Raw genomic sequence first — 20,510 nt, forward strand, 5'->3', positions numbered from 1 at the left:
CTGGTGTGTTGTCACTGCAAGATACTGGTGTGTTGTCACTGCAAGATACTGGTGTGCTGTCGCTGCAAGATACTGGTGTGCTGTCACTGCAAGATACTGGTGTGCTGTCACTGCAAGATACTGGTGTGTTGTCACTGCAAGATACTGGTGTGTTGTCACTGCAAGATACTGGTGTGCTGTCACTGCAAGATACTGGTGTGTTGTCACTGCAAGATACTGGTGTGCTGTCACTGCAAGATACTGGTGTGTTGTCACTGCAAGATACTGGTGTGCTGTCACTGCAAGATACTGGTGTGTTGTCACTGCAAGATACTGGTGTGTTGTCACTGCAAGATACTGGTGTGTTGTCACTGCAAGATACTGGTGTGTTGTCACTGCAAGATACTGGTGTTGTCACTGCAAGATACTGGTGTGCTGTCACTGCAAGATACTGGTGTGCTGTCACTGCAAGATACTGGTGTGCTGTCACTGCAAGATACTGGTGTGCTGTCACTGCAAGATACTGGTGTGCTGTCACTGCAAGATACTGGTGTGCTGTCACTGCAAGATACTGGTGTGTTGTCACTGCAAGATGTTGGTGTGTTGTCACTGCAAGATACTGGTATGCTGTCACTGCAAGATGTTGGTGTGTTTGTTACTGCAAGATACTGGTGTGCTGTCACTGCAAGATGTTGGTGTGTTTGTTACTGCAAGATACTGGTGTGCTGTCACTGCAAGATGTTGGTGTGTTTGTTACTGCAAGATACTGGTGTGTTGTCACTGCAAGATGTTGGTGTGTTTGTCACTGAAAGATACTAGTGTGTTGTCACTGCAAGATGTTGGTGTGTTTGTTACTGCAAGATACTGGTGTGCTGTCACTGCAAGATGTTGGTGTGTTTGTTACTGCAAGATACTGGTGTGCTGTCACTGCAAGATGTTGGTGTGTTTGTTACTGCAAGATACTGGTATGCTGTCACTGCAAGATGTTGGTGTGTTTGTTACTGAAAGATACTAGTGTGTTGTCACTGCAAGATACTGGTGTGTTGTCACTGCAAGATACTGGTGTGTTGTCACTGCAAGATACTGGTGTGCTGTCACTGCAAGATACTGGTGTGCTGTCACTGCAAGATACTGGTGTGTTTGTCACTGCAAGATACTGGTGTGTTGTCACTGCAAGATACTGGTGTGTTGTCACTGCAAGATACTGGTGTGCTGTCGCTGCAAGATACTGGTGTGCTGTCACTGCAAGATACTGGTGTGCTGTCACTGCAAGATACTGGTGTGTTGTCACTGCAAGATACTGGTGTGTTGTCACTGCAAGATACTGGTGTGCTGTCACTGCAAGATACTGGTGTGTTGTCACTGCAAGATACTGGTGTGCTGTCACTGCAAGATACTGGTGTGTTGTCACTGCAAGATACTGGTGTGTTGTCACTGCAAGATACTGGTGTGTTGTCACTGCAAGATACTGGTGTGTTGTCACTGCAAGATACTGGTGTGTTGTCACTGCAAGATACTGGTGTGTTGTCACTGCAAGATGTTGGTGTGTTTGTTACTGCAAGATACTGGTGTGCTGTCACTGCAAGATGTTGGTGTGTTTGTTACTGCAAGATACTGGTGTGCTGTCACTGCAAGATGTTGGTGTGTTTGTTACTGCAAGATGTTGGTGTGTTGTCACTGCAATATGTTGGTGTGTTTGTCACTGAAAGATACTAGTGTGTTGTCTGTGTTTGTTTCTACAAATTATTGGTGTGTTTGATTCTGCAAGATGTTGGTGTGTTTGTTACTACAAGATGTTGGTGTGTTTGTTATTACAAAATGTTGGTGTGTTTGTTACTGCAAGATGTTGGTGTGTTTGTTACTGCAAGTTATTGGTGTGTTTGTTACTGCAAGATGTTGGTGTGTTTGTTACTACAAGATGTTGGTGTGTTTGTTATTACAAAATGTTGGTGTGTTTGTTACTGCAAGATGTTGGTGTGTTTGTTATTACAAGATGTTGGTGTGTTTGTTATTACAAAATGTTGGTGTGTTTGTTACTACAAGTTATTGGTGTGTTTGTTATTACAAGATGTTGGTGTGTTTGTTTCTACAAGATGTTGGTGTGTTTGTTACTGCAAGATGTTGGTGTGTTTGTTACTGCAAGTTATTGGTGTGTTTGTTTCTGCAAGATGTTGGTGTGTTTGTTACTGCAAAATGTTGGTGTGTTTGTTAATACAAGGTGTTGGTGTGTTTGTTTCTACAAGTTATTGGTGTGTTTGTTACTATAAGATGTTGGTATGTTTGATATTGCAAAATGTTGGTGTGTTTGATACTTTAAGAGCACCCGTCAAAGCCAGCTGTTGAGAATGAAGATATTTCACAATGTTGAAGAGCTGACTATATTACGTAGCGAGTTGCTGAACTGGCGCCACACTAGGGCAGATCTTGCTGACATGAAACGTGATATTGTTGGTATCATTGACTGGGGAAATGGGTAAGTCACTTAAACAGTACATGTACGAGGGTTGATCAAGAATTATACGGACTTTTTTAATAATTCAAATATTATTGCACATAGAACATAGAAACTTCAAATATGATACATATATCATATCTGGTATAATTCCTGAAACTTTCAGAGCAAAACATAAAAAAATCTCTGAATTACAATCTATTAACGACATGTGGTTGAACACAACTGGCGCATTCCAATGAGGTCAATGACGTTTCGAAGTATTCCTCACCAACATTGACACACTTTTCATTTTTCAACTGTGTATAAACATTCAAATACAACTCTCGGAACACGTGGATATCGCATTATGCACATTTAGTGTTTCAGGTTTATCGTTAGTAATGATCCGGTTCATAAATTGTTCACCTACCTGTGCATATCTTCGCAGAAATGTTTTTGAATCATGCACAAGTTTTTCTCTCTCTTTTTCACGTTACAATCGAGGGACCCACCTTGCACAAACTTTTTGCATGCCTTAACCATCCGTTAAAATCCTTTGCACACTTCCGTACCCCGCCCCGATGACGCTTGCTACATCACATACTGTCAAACGGCGATGCCCTTCGATAACGTTCTTCACCGACATCAGTAATATTGTGCCTCTCGTCTTTTTCCGTCCTCTTCCCATATTGTCTTCTATGGAATATGACCTTTCTGTAACATGTTGATGCCAGTTGATTACTAATAAACGTCACACAGGTTGCTTCATTTTCGCTTTGGCGCTCATTTTAGTAGTCAGTGTCGGTGTTTTCCCCAATCCAACGCAAAACCTAATCACCCTTTGCGCTTCTTCAAAGACCGATGACGCCATGTATCCAAGACTGTGCTTGCAATTCAGAAAATAATGACTTTTAAACGAAAATGACATCAGAAATTTGAACAGTATATTTGTATGATGTCATTAAATTTACAGATCTGAAATAAATTCTTATCGTCAATGCAGAACACTTTGAATAAAATATTCATGAATTTTTAAATGATTTAGACAAAAAATAAAGAAAATATGAAAGAAGTCCACGTAATTCTGGATCACCCCTCGTAACACACCTTTTCATAGTTGTTATTGGGCTTTTACTGGGCTTGTCCCTGAATGTGAAGTATTGATACAAACCTTGTCCCTGTAATGTGAAGTATTGATACAAACCTTGTCCCTGAATGTGAAGTATTGATACAAACCTTGTCCCTGAATGTGAAGTATTGATACAAACCTTGTCCCTGAATGTGAAGTATTGATACAAACCTTGTCCCTGAATGTGAAGTATTGATACAAACCTTGTCCCTGAATGTGAAGTATTGATACAAACCTTGTCCCTGAATGTGAAGTATTGATACAAACCTTGTCCCTGAATGTGAAGTATTGATACAAACCTTGTCCCTGAATGTGAAGTATTGATACAAACCTTGTCCCTGAATGTGAAGTATTGATACAAACCTTGTCCCTGTATGTGAAGTATTGATACAAACCTTGTCCCTGAATGTGAAGTATTGATACAAACCTTGTCCCTGTATGTGAAGTATTGATACAAACCTTGTCCCTGAATGTGAAGTATTGATACAAACCTTGTCCCTGAATGTGAAGTATTGATACAAACCTTGTCCCTGTATGTGAAGTATTGATACAAACCTTGTCCCTGAATGTGAAGTATTGATACAAACCTTGTCCCTGTATGTGAAGTATTGATACAAACCTTGTCCCTGAATGTGAAGTATTGATACAAACCTTGTCCCTGAATGTGAAGTATTGATACAAACCTTGTCCCTGAATGTGAAGTATTGATACAAACCTTGTCCCTGAATGTGAAGTATTGATACAAACCTTGTCCCTGAATGTGAAGTATTGATACAAACCTTGTCCCTGAATGTGAAGTATTGATACAAACCTTGTCCCTGTAATGTGAAGTATTGATACAAACCTTGTCCCTGAATGTGAAGTATTGATACAAACCTTGTCCCTGAATGTGAAGTATTGATACAAACCTTGTCCCTGTATGTGAAGTATTGATACAAACCTTGTCCCTGAATGTGAAGTATTGATACAAACCTTGTCCCTGAATGTGAAGTATTGATACAAACCTTGTCCCTGAATGTGAAGTATTGATACAAACCTTGTCCCTGAATGTGAAGTATTGATACAAACCTTGTCCCTGAATGTGAAGTATTGATACAAACCTTGTCCCTGAATGTGAAGTATTGATACAAACCTTGTCCCTGAATGTGAAGTATTGATACAAACCTTGTCCCTGAATGTGAAGTATTGATACAAACCTTGTCCCTGTATGTGAAGTATTGATACAAACCTTGTCCCTGAATGTGAAGTATTGATACAAACCTTGTCCCTGAATGTGAAGTATTGATACAAACCTTGTCCCTGAATGTGAAGTATTGATACAAACCTTGTCCCTGAATGTGAAGTATTGATACAAACCTTGTCCCTGTATGTGAAGTATTGATACAAACCTTGTCCCTGAATGTGAAGTATTGATACAAACCTTGTCCCTGAATGTGAAGTATTGATACAAACCTTGTCCCTGTAATGTGCAAGTTTTGTACTTAGTCCCTGTAAGCAGGGTTTCTTTTTGGTTTTGAAAAATTATCAACAATTTTTCCCAGTGGGTCTATGGCTCCCTTTCAAATCTAGGGCAGCATCTGTGTCAGGGTTCAGAGGGGGCAAAGCTCCCTGAAAACTCTGGGGTTTAAGCATTTTAAGGGCCTTAGATTGCATTAAAAACATACTTAAATATGTTGATATAAGACAAACAATTTGGACCTACAATGAAAAAAGTGAGGGATGTGAATGACCTGGAAACTAAAGGGCTGAAGCTATTTCTTGCATAGGGTGAAGCACTGGGTTGTTAAGAAGGCTGTCCTTGCTTCAATGCTTCAAATTGGAACCAAAATGGGGTGTGTATACTTAAATTAAGGGGGGGGGGGGGCTTGAGCCATCAGATATCGACATAAGATCACATCGCTGTTAAATAAATGAAGTAGGAATATATTTTTATTTGTTGAATAGCACATTTTATAAGAACACTTGATTAGCACATTGTTGCAATAACGTTAATTATATTGTATAAATAGCACATGTTAAATTTTAGCACAATAATTTGGCTTAAATGGTGAAAACTGTCATGCTTTTGATATTAATAACCATAATCATTTTAAGATGCCATTGTTTATCCATTTATAAAGTCATAAATTTCCAATTTATTACCCATTTAGACATATCAGATATGTCACAACAGTGGTAGGCTTTGTTTCTGCAGAGACTGAATTGATTATCATGTAGGCCGCTTAGTGCGCCATAAATTTGGCAAATTTGAAAAATTCTTGCCACTTTTCAAATTTTTTTTGCAATAAAGCAATAATTCAATAATGGCAATTGCCACAGCAGAACCCTATGTAAGGTGAATGATTGATACCATGGTTATCCTCTAAGGTGCAGGATTGGTACCAGGCTTGTCCCTGTGAAAGATGCAGGATTGGTACCGGACTTGTCCCTGCAACATGCAGGATGGGTACCTGGCTTGTCCCTGTGAAAGATGCAGGATTGGTACCAGGCTTGTCCCTGTGAAAGATACAGGATTGGTACCAGGCTCGTCCCTGTGAAAGATGCAGGATTTGTAATAGGCTCATCCCTGAGAAAGATACAGGATTGGTACCAGGTTTGTCCCTGTGAAAGATGCAGGATAGGTACTAGGCTTGACCCTACAAATTGAGGATTGGTACCAGGCTTTTCCCTGTAAAAGATGCAGGATTGGTACCAGGCTTGTCCCTGTGAAAGATGCAGGGTTGCTACTAGGCTTGACCCTGCAAATTGAGGATTGGTACCAGGCTTGTCCCTGTAAAAGATGCAGGATTTGTAACAGGCCCATCCCTGTGAAAGATGCAGGATTTGTAACAGGCTTGTCCCTGTGAAAGATGCAGGACTGGTACCAGGCTTGTCACTGTGAAAGATGCAGGATTAGATCCAAGCTTGTCCCTGCAAGATGCATGATCAGTATGTCCCTGTGAAATATGCAGGATATGTACATTGTACCAGGCCCATCCCTGGTACATACAGGATTGGTACCTGGCTTGTCCCTGTGAAAGATGCAGGATAGGTACCAGGTCCATCATTGTTAGATACAGGATTGGTAGCAGGCTTGTCCCTGCGAAAGATGCAGGAAATGGTACTAGGCAAATCCCTGTTAGATACAGGATTGGTACCCTGTGAAAGATGCAGGATAGGTACTAGGCCCATCCCTGGTAGATACAGGATTGGTACCAGGCTTGTCCCTGTGAAAGATGCAGGATAGGTACCAGGCCCATCCCTGGTAGATACAGGATTGGTAGCAGGCTTGTCCCTGTGAAAGATGCAGGATAGGTACTAGGCAAATCCCTGTTAAATACAGGATTGGTACCTGGCTTGTCCCTGTGAAAGATGCAGGATTGGTACAAGGTTTGTCCCTATGAAAGATGCAGGATTGGTACCAGGCCCATCCCTGTTTGATACAGGATTGGTACCTGTCTTGTCCCTGTGAAAGATGCAGGATACAATGTTGGTACCAGGCCTATCCCTGTTAGATACAGGATTTGTAACAGGCTTGTCCCTGTGAAAGATGCAGGATTGGTCTAGACTTATGCAAGGTGCAGGATCAGTACTAGGTTTGTCCCTGTAAAGTGCAGGATCTATACCGGGCGAGTGCCTGTAAGATGCAGTATTGGTCTAGACTTATGTAAGGTGCAGGATCAGTACAAGGTTTGTCCCTGTAAGGTGCAGGAGCTATACCCGGCATGTGCATGTAAGATGCAGGATTGGCCTAGTCTTATGTAAGGTGCAGGATCAGTACTAGGTTTGTCCCTGTAAGGTACAGGAGCTATATCGGGCATGTGCATGTAAGATGCAGGATCGGTCTAGTCTTATGCAAGGTGCAGGATCAGTACTAGTTTTGTCCCTGTAAGGTACAGGAGCTATACCCGGCATATGCATGTAAGATGCAGTATCGGTCTAGTCTTATGTAAGGTGCAGGATCAGTACTAGGTTTGTCCCTGTAAGGTACAGGATCTATACCGGGCGAGTGCCTGTAAGATGCAGTATCGGTCTAGTCTTATGTTAGGTGCAGGTACAGTACTAGGTTTGTCCCTGTAAGGTACAGGATCTATACCGGGCATGTGCCTGTAAGATGCAGTATCGGTCTAGTCTTATGTTAGGTGCAGGATCAGTACTAGGTTTGTCCCTGTAAGGTGCAGGATCTATACCGGGCGAGTGCCTGTAAGATGCAGTATCGGTCTAGACTTATGTAAGGTGCAGGATCAGTACTTGTTTTGTCCCTGTAAGGTGCAGGATTTATACCGGGCATGTGCCTGTAAGATGCAGGATCGGTCTAGTCTTATGTTAGGTGCAGGATCAGTACTAGGTTTGTCCCTGTAAGGTACAGGATCTATACCGGGCATGTGCCTGTAAGATGCAGGATCGGTCTAGACTTATGTTAGGTGCAGGATCAGTACTAGGTTTGTCCCGGTAAGGTACAGGAGCTATACCGGGCATGTGCCTGTAAGATGCAGTATTGGTCTATTCTTATGTTAGGTGCAGGATCAGTACTAGGTTTGTCTCGGTGAGGTGCAGGATCTATACCCGGCATGTGTCTGTAAGATGCAGGATCGGTCTAGTCTTATGTTAGGTGCAGGATCAGTACTAGGTTTGTCCCTGTAAGGTGCAGGAACTATACCTGGCATGTGCCTGTAAGATGCAGTATTGGTCTACACTTATGTAAGGTGCAGGGTCAGTACTAGGTTTGTCCCTGTAAGGTGCAGGAGCTATACCGGGCATGTGCCTGTAAGATGCAGTATCGGTCTACACTTATGTAAGGTGCAGGGTCAGTACTAGGTTTGTCCCTGTAAGGTGCAGGAGCTATACCGGGCATGTGCCTGTAAGATGCAGTATCGGTCTACACTTATGTAAGGTGCAGGATCAGTACTAGGTTTGTCCCTGTAAGGTGCAGGAACTATACCCGGCATGTGCCTGTAAGATGCAGTATCGGTCTACACTTATGTAAGGTGCAGGGTCAGTACTAGGTTTGTCCCTGTAAGGTGCAGGAGCTATACCGGGCATGTGCCTGTAAGATGCAGGATTGGTCTACACTTATGTAAGGTGCAGGATCAGTACTAGGTTTGTCCCTGTAAGGTGCAGGAGCTATAGCGGGCATGTGCCTGTAAGATGCAGGATTGGTCTACACTTATGTAAGGTGCAGGGTCAGTACTAGGTTTGTCCCTGTAAGGTGCAGGAGCTATACCGGGCATGTGCCTGTAAGATGCAGGATTGGTCTACACTTATGTAAGGTGCAGGATCAGTACTAGGTTTGTCCCTGTAAGGTGCAGGAGCTATATCGGGTATGTGCCTGTAAGATGCAGTATCGGTCTAGACTTATGTAAGGTGCAGGATCAGTACTAGGTTTGTCCCTGTAAGGTACAGGATCTATACCGGGCATGTGCCTGTAAGATGCAGTATCGGTCTAGTCTTATGTTAGGTGCAGGATCAGTACTAGGTTTGTCCCTGTAAGGTACAGGATCTATACCGGGCATGTGCCTGTAAGATGCAGTATCGGTCTAGTCTTATGTTAGGTGCAGGATCAGTACTAGGTTTGTCCTGGTAAGGTGCAGGATCTATACCGGGCATGTGCCTGTAAGATGCAGTATCGGTCTAGACTTATGTAAGGTGCAGGATCAGTACTTGTTTTGTCCCTGTAAGGTGCAGGATCTATACCGGGCATGTGCCTGTAAGATGCAGGATCGGTCTAGACTTATGTAAGGTGCAGGATCAGTACTAGGTTTGTCCCTGTAAGGTACAGGATCTATACCGGGCATGTGCCTGTAAGATGCAGGATCGGTCTAGTCTTATGTTAGGTGCAGGATCAGTACTAGGTTTGTCCCGGTAAGGTACAGGAGCTATACCCAGCATGTGCCTGTAAGATGCAGTATCGGTCTATTCTTGTGTTAGGTGCAGGATCAGTACTAGGTTTGTCCCGGTGAGGTGCAGGATCTATACCCGGCATGTGTCTGTAAGATGCAGGATCGGTCTAGTCTTATGTTAGGTGCAGGATCAGTACTAGGTTTGTCCCTGTAAGGTGCAGGAACTATACCCGGCATGTGCCTGTAAGATGCAGTATTGGTCTACACTTATGTAAGGTGCAGGATCAGTACTCGGTTTGTCCCTGTAAGGTGCAGGAACTATACCCGGCATGTGCCTGTAAGATGCAGGATTGGTCTACACTTATTTAAGGTGCAGTATCAGTACTAGGTTTGTCCCTGTAAGGTGCAGGATCTATACCGGGCATGTGCCTGTAAGATCAGGATTGGTCTACACTTATGTAAGGTACAGGATCTATACCGGGCATGTGCCTGTAAGATGCAGTATCGGTCTAGACTTATGTAAGGTGCAGGATCAGTACTAGGTTTGTCTCTGTAAGGTGCAGGAGCTATACCGGGCGAGTGCCTGTAAGATGCAGTATCGGTCTAGACTTATGTAAGGTGCAGGATCAGTACTAGGTTTGTCCCTGTAAGGTGCAGGAGCTATACCGGGCGAGTGCCTGTAAGATGCAGTATCGGCCTAGACTTATGTAAGGTGCAAGATCAGTACTAGGTTTGTCCCTGTAAGATGCAGGAGCTATACCAGGCTCCTGTGTTTTGTCCCTGTACGTTGAAGTATTTATACCAGGCATGGCCCTGTCATGTGCAAGATCAATACTGGGTCCCTGTAAGGTTCATGATCTGTACTGGGTCCCTGTAAGGTTCATGGTCTGTACTGGGTCCCTGAAAGGTTCATGATCTGTACTGGGTTCCTGTAAGGTTCATGATCTGTACTGCGTCCCTGAAAGGTTCATGTTCTGTACTGGGTTGTTGCCTGTAAGGTTCATGATCTGTACTGGGTCCCTGTTAGGTTCATGATCTGTACTGGGTCCCTGTAAGGTTCATGATCTGTACTGGGTCCCGGGTAAGGTTCATGATCTGAACTGGGTTCATAAAAGGTTCATGATCTATACTGGGTCCCTTTAAGGTTCATGATCTGTTCTGGGTCCCTGTTAGGTTCATGATCTGTACTTGGTCCCTGTAAGGTTCATTATCCGTTCTGGATCCCTGTTAGGTTCATGATCTGTACTGGGTCCCTGTAAGGTTCATTATCTTTTCTGGGTCCCTGTTAGGTTCATGATCTGTACTGGGTTCATAAAAGGTTTGTGATCTGTACTGGGTCCCTGTAAGGTTCATGAACTGTACTGGGTCCCTGTAAGGTTTATGATCTGTATTGGGTCCCTGTAAGGTTTATGATCTGTACTGGGTCCCTGAAGGTTCATGATCTGTACTTGGTACCTGTAAGGTTCATGATCTGTACTGGGTCCCTGTAAGGTTCATGAACTGTACTGGGTCCCTGTAAGGTTTATGATCTGTACTGGGTCCCTGTAAGGTTTATGATCTGTACTGGGTCCCTGAAGGTTCATGATCTGTACTGGGTCCCTGTAAGGTTCATGATCTGTACTGGGTCCCTGTAAGGTTTATGATCTGTACTGGGTCCCTGAAGTTTCATGATCTGTACTGGGTTCCTGTAAGTCCCTGTAAGGTTCATGATCTGTACTGGGTCCCGGGTAAGGTTCATGATCTGTACTGGGTCCCTGCAAGGTTCATGATCTGTACTGGGTCCCTGTAAGGTTCATGATATGTACTGGGTCCCTGCAAGGTTCATGATCTGTACTGGGTCCCTGTAAGGTTTATGATCTGTACTGGGTCCATGCAAGGTTTATGATCTGTACTGGGTCCCTGCAAGGTTCATGATCTGTACTGGGTCCCTGTAAGGTTCATGATCTGTACTGGGTCCCTGCAAGGTTCATGATCTGTACTGGGTCCCTGTAAGGTTCACGATATGTACTGGGTCCCTGCAAGGTTCATGATCTGTTCTGGGGTCCCAGTTGTCGGGATAATTCAACAAGCTGTCTAGCTCACCTTACACCATTTTATAAATTTACTTCAAAGTTTCACAGATGATCAGGCATCATGTGCAGATGATTATTGAGGATGGATTTATTTTTTATCTGCATGTCATCTTTTTTGTTTTACTGTAGTGAAAAACAATTTTCATTGAATTTACCATACAACTAACTTTCACAGTTGACCAAATATGTGCAGATGATAATTTTGAGATGCATCCATTTGGACCAGAATTATTGCCCTTTTTTCCTTGATAAAGGGGTTTTAAATTTTTACCATTTTGACAGATTTGCTTCAAACTTTAAAATATGACGAGGCTTCATGTACAGGAAGGTTTTGTGCTTCACAAATTGACAACCGAAAGTTGGACCTTTTTTTATCTTTTTAGAACATCTTAAATATAAAAATCTTGAAAGTCAAATTCCTTTTACACCATTTTCTCCATACATTTAAAAAGAATTAGGTATCAAAAAGGAAGGATTTTGTTCTGCATCCATTTTAGGAGAGTTTTGTGCCTTTTGATTTTTTATCTTTAAAACCCTTTTGTAGGATAACAGAAAATGTGATTTGGCATTATGTACCGAATATTTATAAGTTATATTTAAAGCTTTTGTCTTGCTTCAATGATAAACATTGTCACAAATCAATTTCCAGGAAACTTGGAATGGATCTGGTTCCCCGAATCAATGGTGAGCAGGTGGATGTGGACAGAACCAGTATCGTCCAGCTGTACCGAGTACATGTGAACAGTGCTGAAATAGCTCAGGATGACAAGGTAGACAGCCTACAATCCAGATATCACAGTGTAGAAATAGTTCAGGGTAACTAGGTAGGCAGCCTGTAGTACAGGTGTAGTTGGTCAATTGAGGTATGCACAAAAATGTTAATGATATCCATCAATATTATGCATTCGTAAATTGTCCACCATCAAATGCTATCAAGGGCAAATTACAACAATTTTAAAGTGACTACTCTGTAACTATTTTCTTTCTCTGACAGTGAATCGAAGCACAGTTATACCATAGGTTTTGAGGCTGAATTATTTGTGATTTAAAAAACTCACTGAACTTGCTGGTTCTACGTTTTGTTTTCTTTTCTTTTTTACGTTTTCACAGCATTGTGAAAAACACAAGATAATAAATTAGACCTGTTCAAAGAGTGGCTTACACCGCACAATCTCATCCCCCACTCTTGAAAGGGTTTATTCCATTTGCTGGTTTTGTTTTAATTATCTTAATATGGTCGCTGGAAATAAGTTTATTGATACTAAAATATACCTGTGAAAGGGCTTTCAAACCTTTAGAAAAAGTTTGCACCAGTAGCTCTGTTTGTTTTTCACACAAAGTCATCTTTGTTGGAAGACCAGAGGCCATTGTTCATTTATGTAAGTGTCAAAACTAACAAAAAACAACATTAACTTACGTTTTTGATTTAATAGTAATCATGGCATAAAGTGTTTGATAATTGTGATTTGTTTTGTATGTTACAATTTAAAGATGTTAGAAAAATCATGATTGAAATTGACCGGGGTCAAACTTACGTTCAAAGTTCACAGCGCATGGTTGAAGGCTTTCTTGCGTCGTTTTCTGAGGAAAATTCCCCATAATTTTCACAAGCTATCTTTAACAACCAATAATAATTATCATACACATATACACTACATTGTATTCAATATAATACTTAATAATATTTACATTCATGCAAGTTTATCAAGGGCATTCCAAATTTAGATTATGCGAATAAGGTGACAAGTGTGTCTGAAAACTCTCACAGTTGCAAAGCATAATTTTCAGGGGTCAAACTTTGTTTGAGAATGATCCAAGTGATTTGTAGATTACTGGTCAAGTTCGTTGGAATTTAATGAAACTAGCTAGAATTATATTTGTAGGACGAGGACAAAAAATAGCCTTCAGAAAATAGAAAACAGCTACTTTAATTACCGTTAATTAGCACCTCAGCATTGACTCGAAGTTTAGAGACCAGGTGGGTCAAAGGCCAAATTAAAGTGATGAACGCATCATGCAATATGCTTATTGCGGGGTATCATGAAAAATAGATTAAACAGATAATGACTGTGGTAAAGAAAAGCTGCAAAAAACACATAGTGTATCATATATAACTGTGTATAGGATGCTAGGATATATAGGACGCACATTTATTTCAATGTTTTTTTTATCAGATTGCCTGGATTATGCAAAGTAGGCACTTGTAATGCTTATCATATACTCAATATATTTAACTGACATGCATTTGCTATATATCTATTTCCTTTGACTGAAATTGAAATGAGTGACTATATAGGCTGATACTCAAAATGCTCACTTTCATGGTCTGCTGTCTGCATTTGTAAACTATGGTATGGTCTATGCCTTGGAAACACAGGGAATCAGTTTGTTTTGAAACATGCATGTGTAGCAAAGATGTGGACTACGGATGCAGAAACATGAACAGGGAATACCACCCTTGCATGTACATGCAAATGCAAAAACCCTAGTGCTTTTATCACTTTGATTTATTATCATAATTTTAGACCAAGATCAGTCCTTAGTACACCCTAGTCTATTTTAGATAGGCTGAATTCGAAGAACAATTATGTTATTGTTATTTAGTTGTTCATGGTTTTAAATCATAATGATATTGCCGCTTTAAAGCTTATTGTTGCAATTTTTAACTGATAGCATTTTTTTTTTTAGCCAAAGAGCAGAGCCAGGAAGTCAACGAAGTCCAGTAAAGGGGAGACAATTGCAGAATTGGGGAACATTTCACACCATTTGTTAGTTAGCTTTAAGAACTTTGGCTGTAATGTTGGTGATCCAACTGAAACCATGCTGTCCCTCTACCAGTACAAAGATAACAAACTGGTCTGTCTTACGTAAGTATAGTCATTTCAAACATGCTACGCATTCAGGTGGCTTTCAGTATTATTTTCCCCCAACCATGTAGTGGTGTGGGCTATATAGGAATCACCTTGTCCCGTCCATCTACCCTGGGACATTGCGACAAGTGTACTTTTCTCCATTGATTCATATGTTATTCAGATACTGACTGTAAAACTTTCTACACATTTTGACAATGTTAAGGAGAAGTGCTGACCTTGACACTAAAAGCATGTCTGATTGATAACTAAATTATGCTTGGGCCTATGGTCCTTTAACTTGGTAAAGGGGTTGGTCATGATTTTGAAATAAGTAGGTCAAAGGTCATGATTGTGGTGACATTTAAGCCAAAAAGCTTGTATGATTGATAACTAGAGTTATGCATGGGGTTAAGGTCCAGAAACTAGGTAAAGATTAGGCAGAGTTACCCTTGAGCCGATCAATGTAAAGATAAAACTTGAACCTACACTCCTCAAACTTGATGGGGAGGTCGACCTATATATCCCTACTGTACACCCTTATTAACTATATATCAACAGATCAAAGGTCAAGGTCAACAGTCTGTCCACAGTCATGGCCATATTTCAAAACAAGTATTTAAAAAAGATACAATAATAAGTAACTAAAATGTTTTTCCTGAAAGTTGACCTTTGTCATATCATAAAATGCATATTGGTTACCATTACTTTGTCAGACCATAAAGCAGTTACTTGTGTATTTATGTGTCTGTACTACTTTCTCATAATCATGACTTTGTAATATCCCTTTAACTTGTTCACTCTTTCAGGAGGATGCATACATGTTTTACTAATACTGTCTTATTGCTGTAAATTATGTACATGACTGTGTATCATTTCAATAGATTTTGAAACATGTATTTTAAAATGCAAATGGCTTGTATTTAAGCCACTTTTCATGACAAATTGAAACTGTTAAAATGCAGCAATATTAATGGACAAAAGTGATTACTAGTTAGAATAGATGTGTTTTTATTCAGTGAGCAGTTTATGGTCAAGTACACAAAGCTTGGAATGCCTGAAGATGCTGACAAGGTGGACAACTACTTTGGCCTGTTTACGGTAGGTGGGAGTATCTAAGTTTTGAGTTACAGAACCATAGACTTAGTACAGTATTTCAATATACATTAGCTGTTAGATATCTTAATATGTTGTACTGTCATCAAAGTGACTGTCAAATTAAATCATTTGCTGAAAATCGTTGTTCCTGCATATCAGATATGTTTCCTGTCATGTTATATGCGATTGTCCCTTAATTGTTGCCGCAGGCTAAAGTCAACAATTGGTGACAAGCTATCAATTAATTGAAGAATGGGTTCTGTGTACTCTAGGGCTGAATCTGCATTCTATATCTATCTTTTAATTTTATTTTCAATTTCCGCTTAAATATCTTTTGTCTAGTTAAAAAGGGGACTTATTCTATCTGACTAGAAAAAGCATGGACTCCCAATTAACAACTGTTCAACCGGATAATGACGAAATGAATAAAGTTATATACAAGTTCAACCGGATAATGACAAAATGAATAAAGTTATATACAACTACTCTGGAAATTGAGGAAGAACGATAGTTCAGCTATTATTGTAATATCTATTTTCTAGTAATATAGAATTTGACAATTTATCAGTGAAAATTTCATTTCGTTTGGATTTCCTCAGATTATGGTGTTTTAACTTGAACTAGTTCTTTTTGTTATCCTTTTATTCAAGTGAGGGACTGACAGTGAATTATTATCATGCATTAACTATTCAGTTCTATGGATTTACATTTAAGTTCACTTAATTTAACATATACTTTCACTTTCATACATGTCTTTTTTCTAGAGACCATTCCAGGGGATTTGTTCAAAAAAGTTACACAAGTTAGCAAGTTATCAAAATTATTTTAGATCTATGCAAGTACATTTTTTTCACATATTACATATTTATTAATATGAAAATAAAATAACATAAATTCATAGGATATATGTAATACATAAAACATCAAGGTATATATTAAATGTTAAGTTCTTCAACACGTGGTATAATGGGACAATAACACTGTCAATGTAACAGTTTGTACTATTGGTAGTAAGGCAGCGGCCCTAATGCAGAGGGAGTTTTCCACACCTTCACACATCAACAGTGCACAATGATGACACTTCACTGGAGGCATTTCTATTGTGTTTTTTTAATACAAAATCATATAAGTGAACATTTAAACTATCATACAGTTTCGAAACTTTAACATAATAAACTTCTTCTATTTGTTGTCTTCTGCTGAGGCTAACTGTACCTTATTTTTTTACTGCTGATATAACTTAATCCATATTTAGGCAATGAAAACGTTTTTTGTTTTAGCCATCTGGCTATCATTTCTTTATAAAAACATATATCAGTGTTTTAACTATTCAAAGGCATAAAAATGTCGAAATTTTTGAATACTTTCATGAAGTTTTACCACCAAAAAAGAAATTTTAATGATTAAAAAAGCATTATGTACCCAGTTTGCTGAATTTTCCCAGATGGTTGGATTGTCAAAGATACACAGAACCTTCTATTTATTTATTTTACTTTTGCCGAAAATTATTGACATTTCTGATGTTAAGAAGAAATTTATAGCAATAAACGTGATATCTTTATTTGGGCTTCAGGTACAATTCCTCAACCCCAAAACATATGTACTGGCTAATTGACCAAATCCGAACACTTTAGAATTAGAGCATGGCTAGGAAAAAACAATAAAGCCATCCTGATGATAAAAATTGAAATATCAGGTGTTGGTGCAGCATCGCAGACAAGCGCCACCAATGGCTGCAAATACTGCTTTCATTTTGTGGTTTTGATCATGTTGATGCTATTCTTGTAGGATCTCACTAGTGATGAGCTGGAAAAAGAGCTTTACCTTGTTGCTCACATATACAGAATAGGTGAGTCTGATCCAGCCTTTTGCCTAAATAAACAAAATGGGTAAGTCTGATCCAGCTGAATAGAATTGGTGAAACTGTGAGTCTTATCCACCATTGCTGCTCACATTAACAGAATAGTTGAGTTTGAAACAGCCTTGTTGCTCACATATACTGAATAGTTGAGTCTGATCCAGTCAAGTTACTCACATAATTATACTGAATAGACGAGTCTGACTTTGTTGCTCATATCTATAGAATAGTTAAGTCTGATACAGCCTTGTTGCTCACATATACTGAATAGGTGAGTCTGATCCAGCCTTGTTGCTCACTTATACTGAAAAGGTGAGTCTGATCCAGCCTTGTTGCTCACATATACTGAATAGGTGAGTCTGATCCAGCCTTGTTGCTCACATATACTGAAAAGGTGAGTCTGATCCAGCCTTGTTGCTCACATATACTGAATAGGTGAGTCTGATCCAGCCTTGTTGCTCTTATATACTGAATAGGTGAGTCTGATCCAGCCTTGTTGCTCACATATACTGAAAAGGTGAGTCTGATCCAGCTTTGTTGCTCACATATACTGAATAGGTGTGTCTGATCCAGCCTTGTTGCTCACATATACTGAAAAGGTGAGTCTGATCAAACTGTGTTGCTCAAATAAACAGAATAGGTGAGTCTGATCCAGCCTTGTTGCTCACATATACTGAATAGGTGAGCCTGATCTGGTCTAGTTGCTCACATATACTGAATAGGTGAGTGTGATCTGGTCTAGCTGCTCACATATACTGAATAGGTGAGTCTGATCCGGTCTAGTTGCTCACATATACTAAATAGGTGAGTCTGATCCAGCTTTGTTATAACGTCCTTGTTGCTCACATATACAGAACAGATGAGTCTGATCCAACTGTGTTGCTCAAATATACGAAATATGTGAGTCTGTTCCATACATTTAGCTCACAAACACTGAATATGTTTTTTATATTTGTATATCTTGCTTATAAAAATTGAAATGTGTGATTGTGTTGTACCTCACTTTAATGAATAATATAAGAGCCCCAAACTATGGGTGTATTGTATTACAGGCAAGATGTTACAAGAGAACACAAGACGGGGCTGCAAGAACTGCTTTAAGAGGCCCTGGGGAGTTGGTGGTGAGTGAATGCTAAATCCAGCTTATTGGTGCTGTTGATGAACAGTTTCAAACAGAGGCTTATACAGTCGAAACTCGTTGGCTCGATATCTCATGGCTCGATATCCTCGTTGGCTCGAACCATATTAAAAGGACCAATTATTTTTTACTCTTTGTTCATATAAAATTCGATCGGATGGCTCAATATCTTGAGGGTCGTTATTTCTCCACGCTAGAAGTCATTTTCGCGGTCCCAAGTAAGAATTTCACACTTTGTTTTGTTTGCTTGGGTCGATGTCATTTTCGCAAATTCAGTTAAGAATCTCACACCTTGATTTGTTTGCTTGGATTCATTAAGCACAAGGTGATTAAAATTGCTTGACTGGTATTATAAGTATTATCAAATTTAAATGGTTTAACAGTTTGAATAAACATGCCATCACTTTAAGTTCTGTCTCTAATTGTTATCCATATCTATAAATTTCTATGCATTTAGATATAACTTATAAGCTATGTTTGTGTTACCCACTGTTTACAATTGCTTGTTTGTTGTTTTCGCATAAATGTATTATTATAATAAATAAAAAATTAAATGATATTTTCTAAGTAAAGAATATGTCATGTTACGGAGATAGCATAGCCAATAACAAACAAGGTAAACAATACTTTTTGTTACGAATAAAAAATAACATTCTGTAAGCAATCCCGCTTGGCTCGATACTCTCGAGGCTCAAAGTATTTTGGCTGGTCCCTGAAATATCGAGCCATCGAGTTTCGACTATTGTATTTAAAGCTGCACTCTCACAGATTGAATGTTTTGACAACTTTTTTTATTTTTGTCTTTGAACAAGCCAATTTTTTGGGTAAGACAGAGCATGGAAACAAGTTATATAAGACTGCTGACAAAAAATTAGATCGCAGATGCTTATTTCTATGTTCAAAAACATTAAGTTTCATGCATTTGTCTTAAACCGTTAGTAATGGTTTAAGCCATAAAACATTAATTTTTGAATGGAAATAAAAAACTCTGCACTCTGATCTTTTGTCAGCTTTCTTTTATCATTGGTTTGCAGATATTTACGCAAAAATTTGCTCTTTCCAAGGCAAAAAAGTTGTGAAAACGGTAAATCTGTGAGAGTGCAGCATTTATGTGTCTTAAGGATATTTGTTTATTTCAGTGAAAGATCATATTCTATTTCTTAATTTCATAGAAAAAACATAATATTTACGAGTGACAAAGCCACAAGCAAAAGTATAGATTTTCTATGATATAGTGAAATAAATAGAGGATAATTGTTTGTTTCAGTGTAAGATTGTAATATATTTCACTGAGTGAGCACTAAAAGCTGTATATATTTACTTTTTGTGTTCATGAGGTAAAATAGATTGCAACCTTAAGTAACACTGAAACAAACATTCTTTTTCATTTAAATATATACAGTCGAAACTCGTTGGCCCGATATCTCATGGCTTGATATCCTCGATTGGTCGAACCATATTAAAAGGACCGATTATTTTTTACTCTTTGTTCATATAAAATTCGATCAGATGGCACGATATCTTGAGGGTCGATATTTCTCCTCGCTCGAAGTCATTTTCGCGGTCCCAAACAAGAATTTCACACTTTGTTTTGTTTGCTTGGGTCGATATCATTTTCGCGGGTTCAGTTAAGAATCTCACACCTTGATTTGTTTGCTTCGCTTTATTTAGCACAAGGCGCTAATCAATTAAAGTTGCTTGAATAGTATTATAATTATTATCAAATTTAAATGGTTAAACAGTTTGAATAATCATGCCATCACTTTAAATTCTGTCTCTTATTGTTATCCATCAATAAATTTCTATGCATTTTGATATAACTTATAAGCTATGTTTGTGTTACCCACTGTTTACAATTGCTTGTTTGTTGTTTTCGCATAAATGTATAAATATTTATAATAAATAAAAAAAATCAAATGATATTTTCTAAGTATCGAATAAGTCTTGTAACGAACTTTACGATACGTAACTATGTCCAATAAATACTCTTCTCTTCTCTTGCGGAGATAACGTAGCCAATAACAAACAAGGTAAATAAGACTTTGTAATAAATAAAAAATAACATTCTGTAAGCCTCGATATTCTCGATGCTCGAAGTATTTTGGCCGGTCCCTAGAATATCGAGCCATCGAGT

The 20,510-nt window shown here is 39.2% G+C and overlaps 1 protein-coding gene across 6 annotated transcripts in view; it reads left to right on the plus strand.

The window, feature by feature from the left end:
- Positions 1 to 20,510, plus strand: part of LOC128216947 (dedicator of cytokinesis protein 3-like) — a 186,104-nt gene that overhangs the window by 34,596 nt on the left and 130,998 nt on the right. For all 6 annotated transcript variants that reach the window (XM_052923696.1, XM_052923698.1, XM_052923697.1 and 3 more), the window contains 6 exons: positions 2,298 to 2,452; positions 12,083 to 12,203; positions 14,122 to 14,300; positions 15,302 to 15,383; positions 17,169 to 17,229; positions 18,291 to 18,359. In XM_052923696.1, the coding sequence (XP_052779656.1) occupies positions 2,298 to 2,452; positions 12,083 to 12,203; positions 14,122 to 14,300; positions 15,302 to 15,383; positions 17,169 to 17,229; positions 18,291 to 18,359 (667 nt within the window). The remainder of the gene's footprint in view (positions 1 to 2,297; positions 2,453 to 12,082; positions 12,204 to 14,121; positions 14,301 to 15,301; positions 15,384 to 17,168; positions 17,230 to 18,290; positions 18,360 to 20,510) is intronic.

Source organism: Mya arenaria, chromosome 14, assembly GCF_026914265.1.
Source record: "Mya arenaria isolate MELC-2E11 chromosome 14, ASM2691426v1".
In the NCBI taxonomy this organism is placed as follows: Eukaryota; Metazoa; Mollusca; class Bivalvia; order Myida; family Myidae; genus Mya; species Mya arenaria.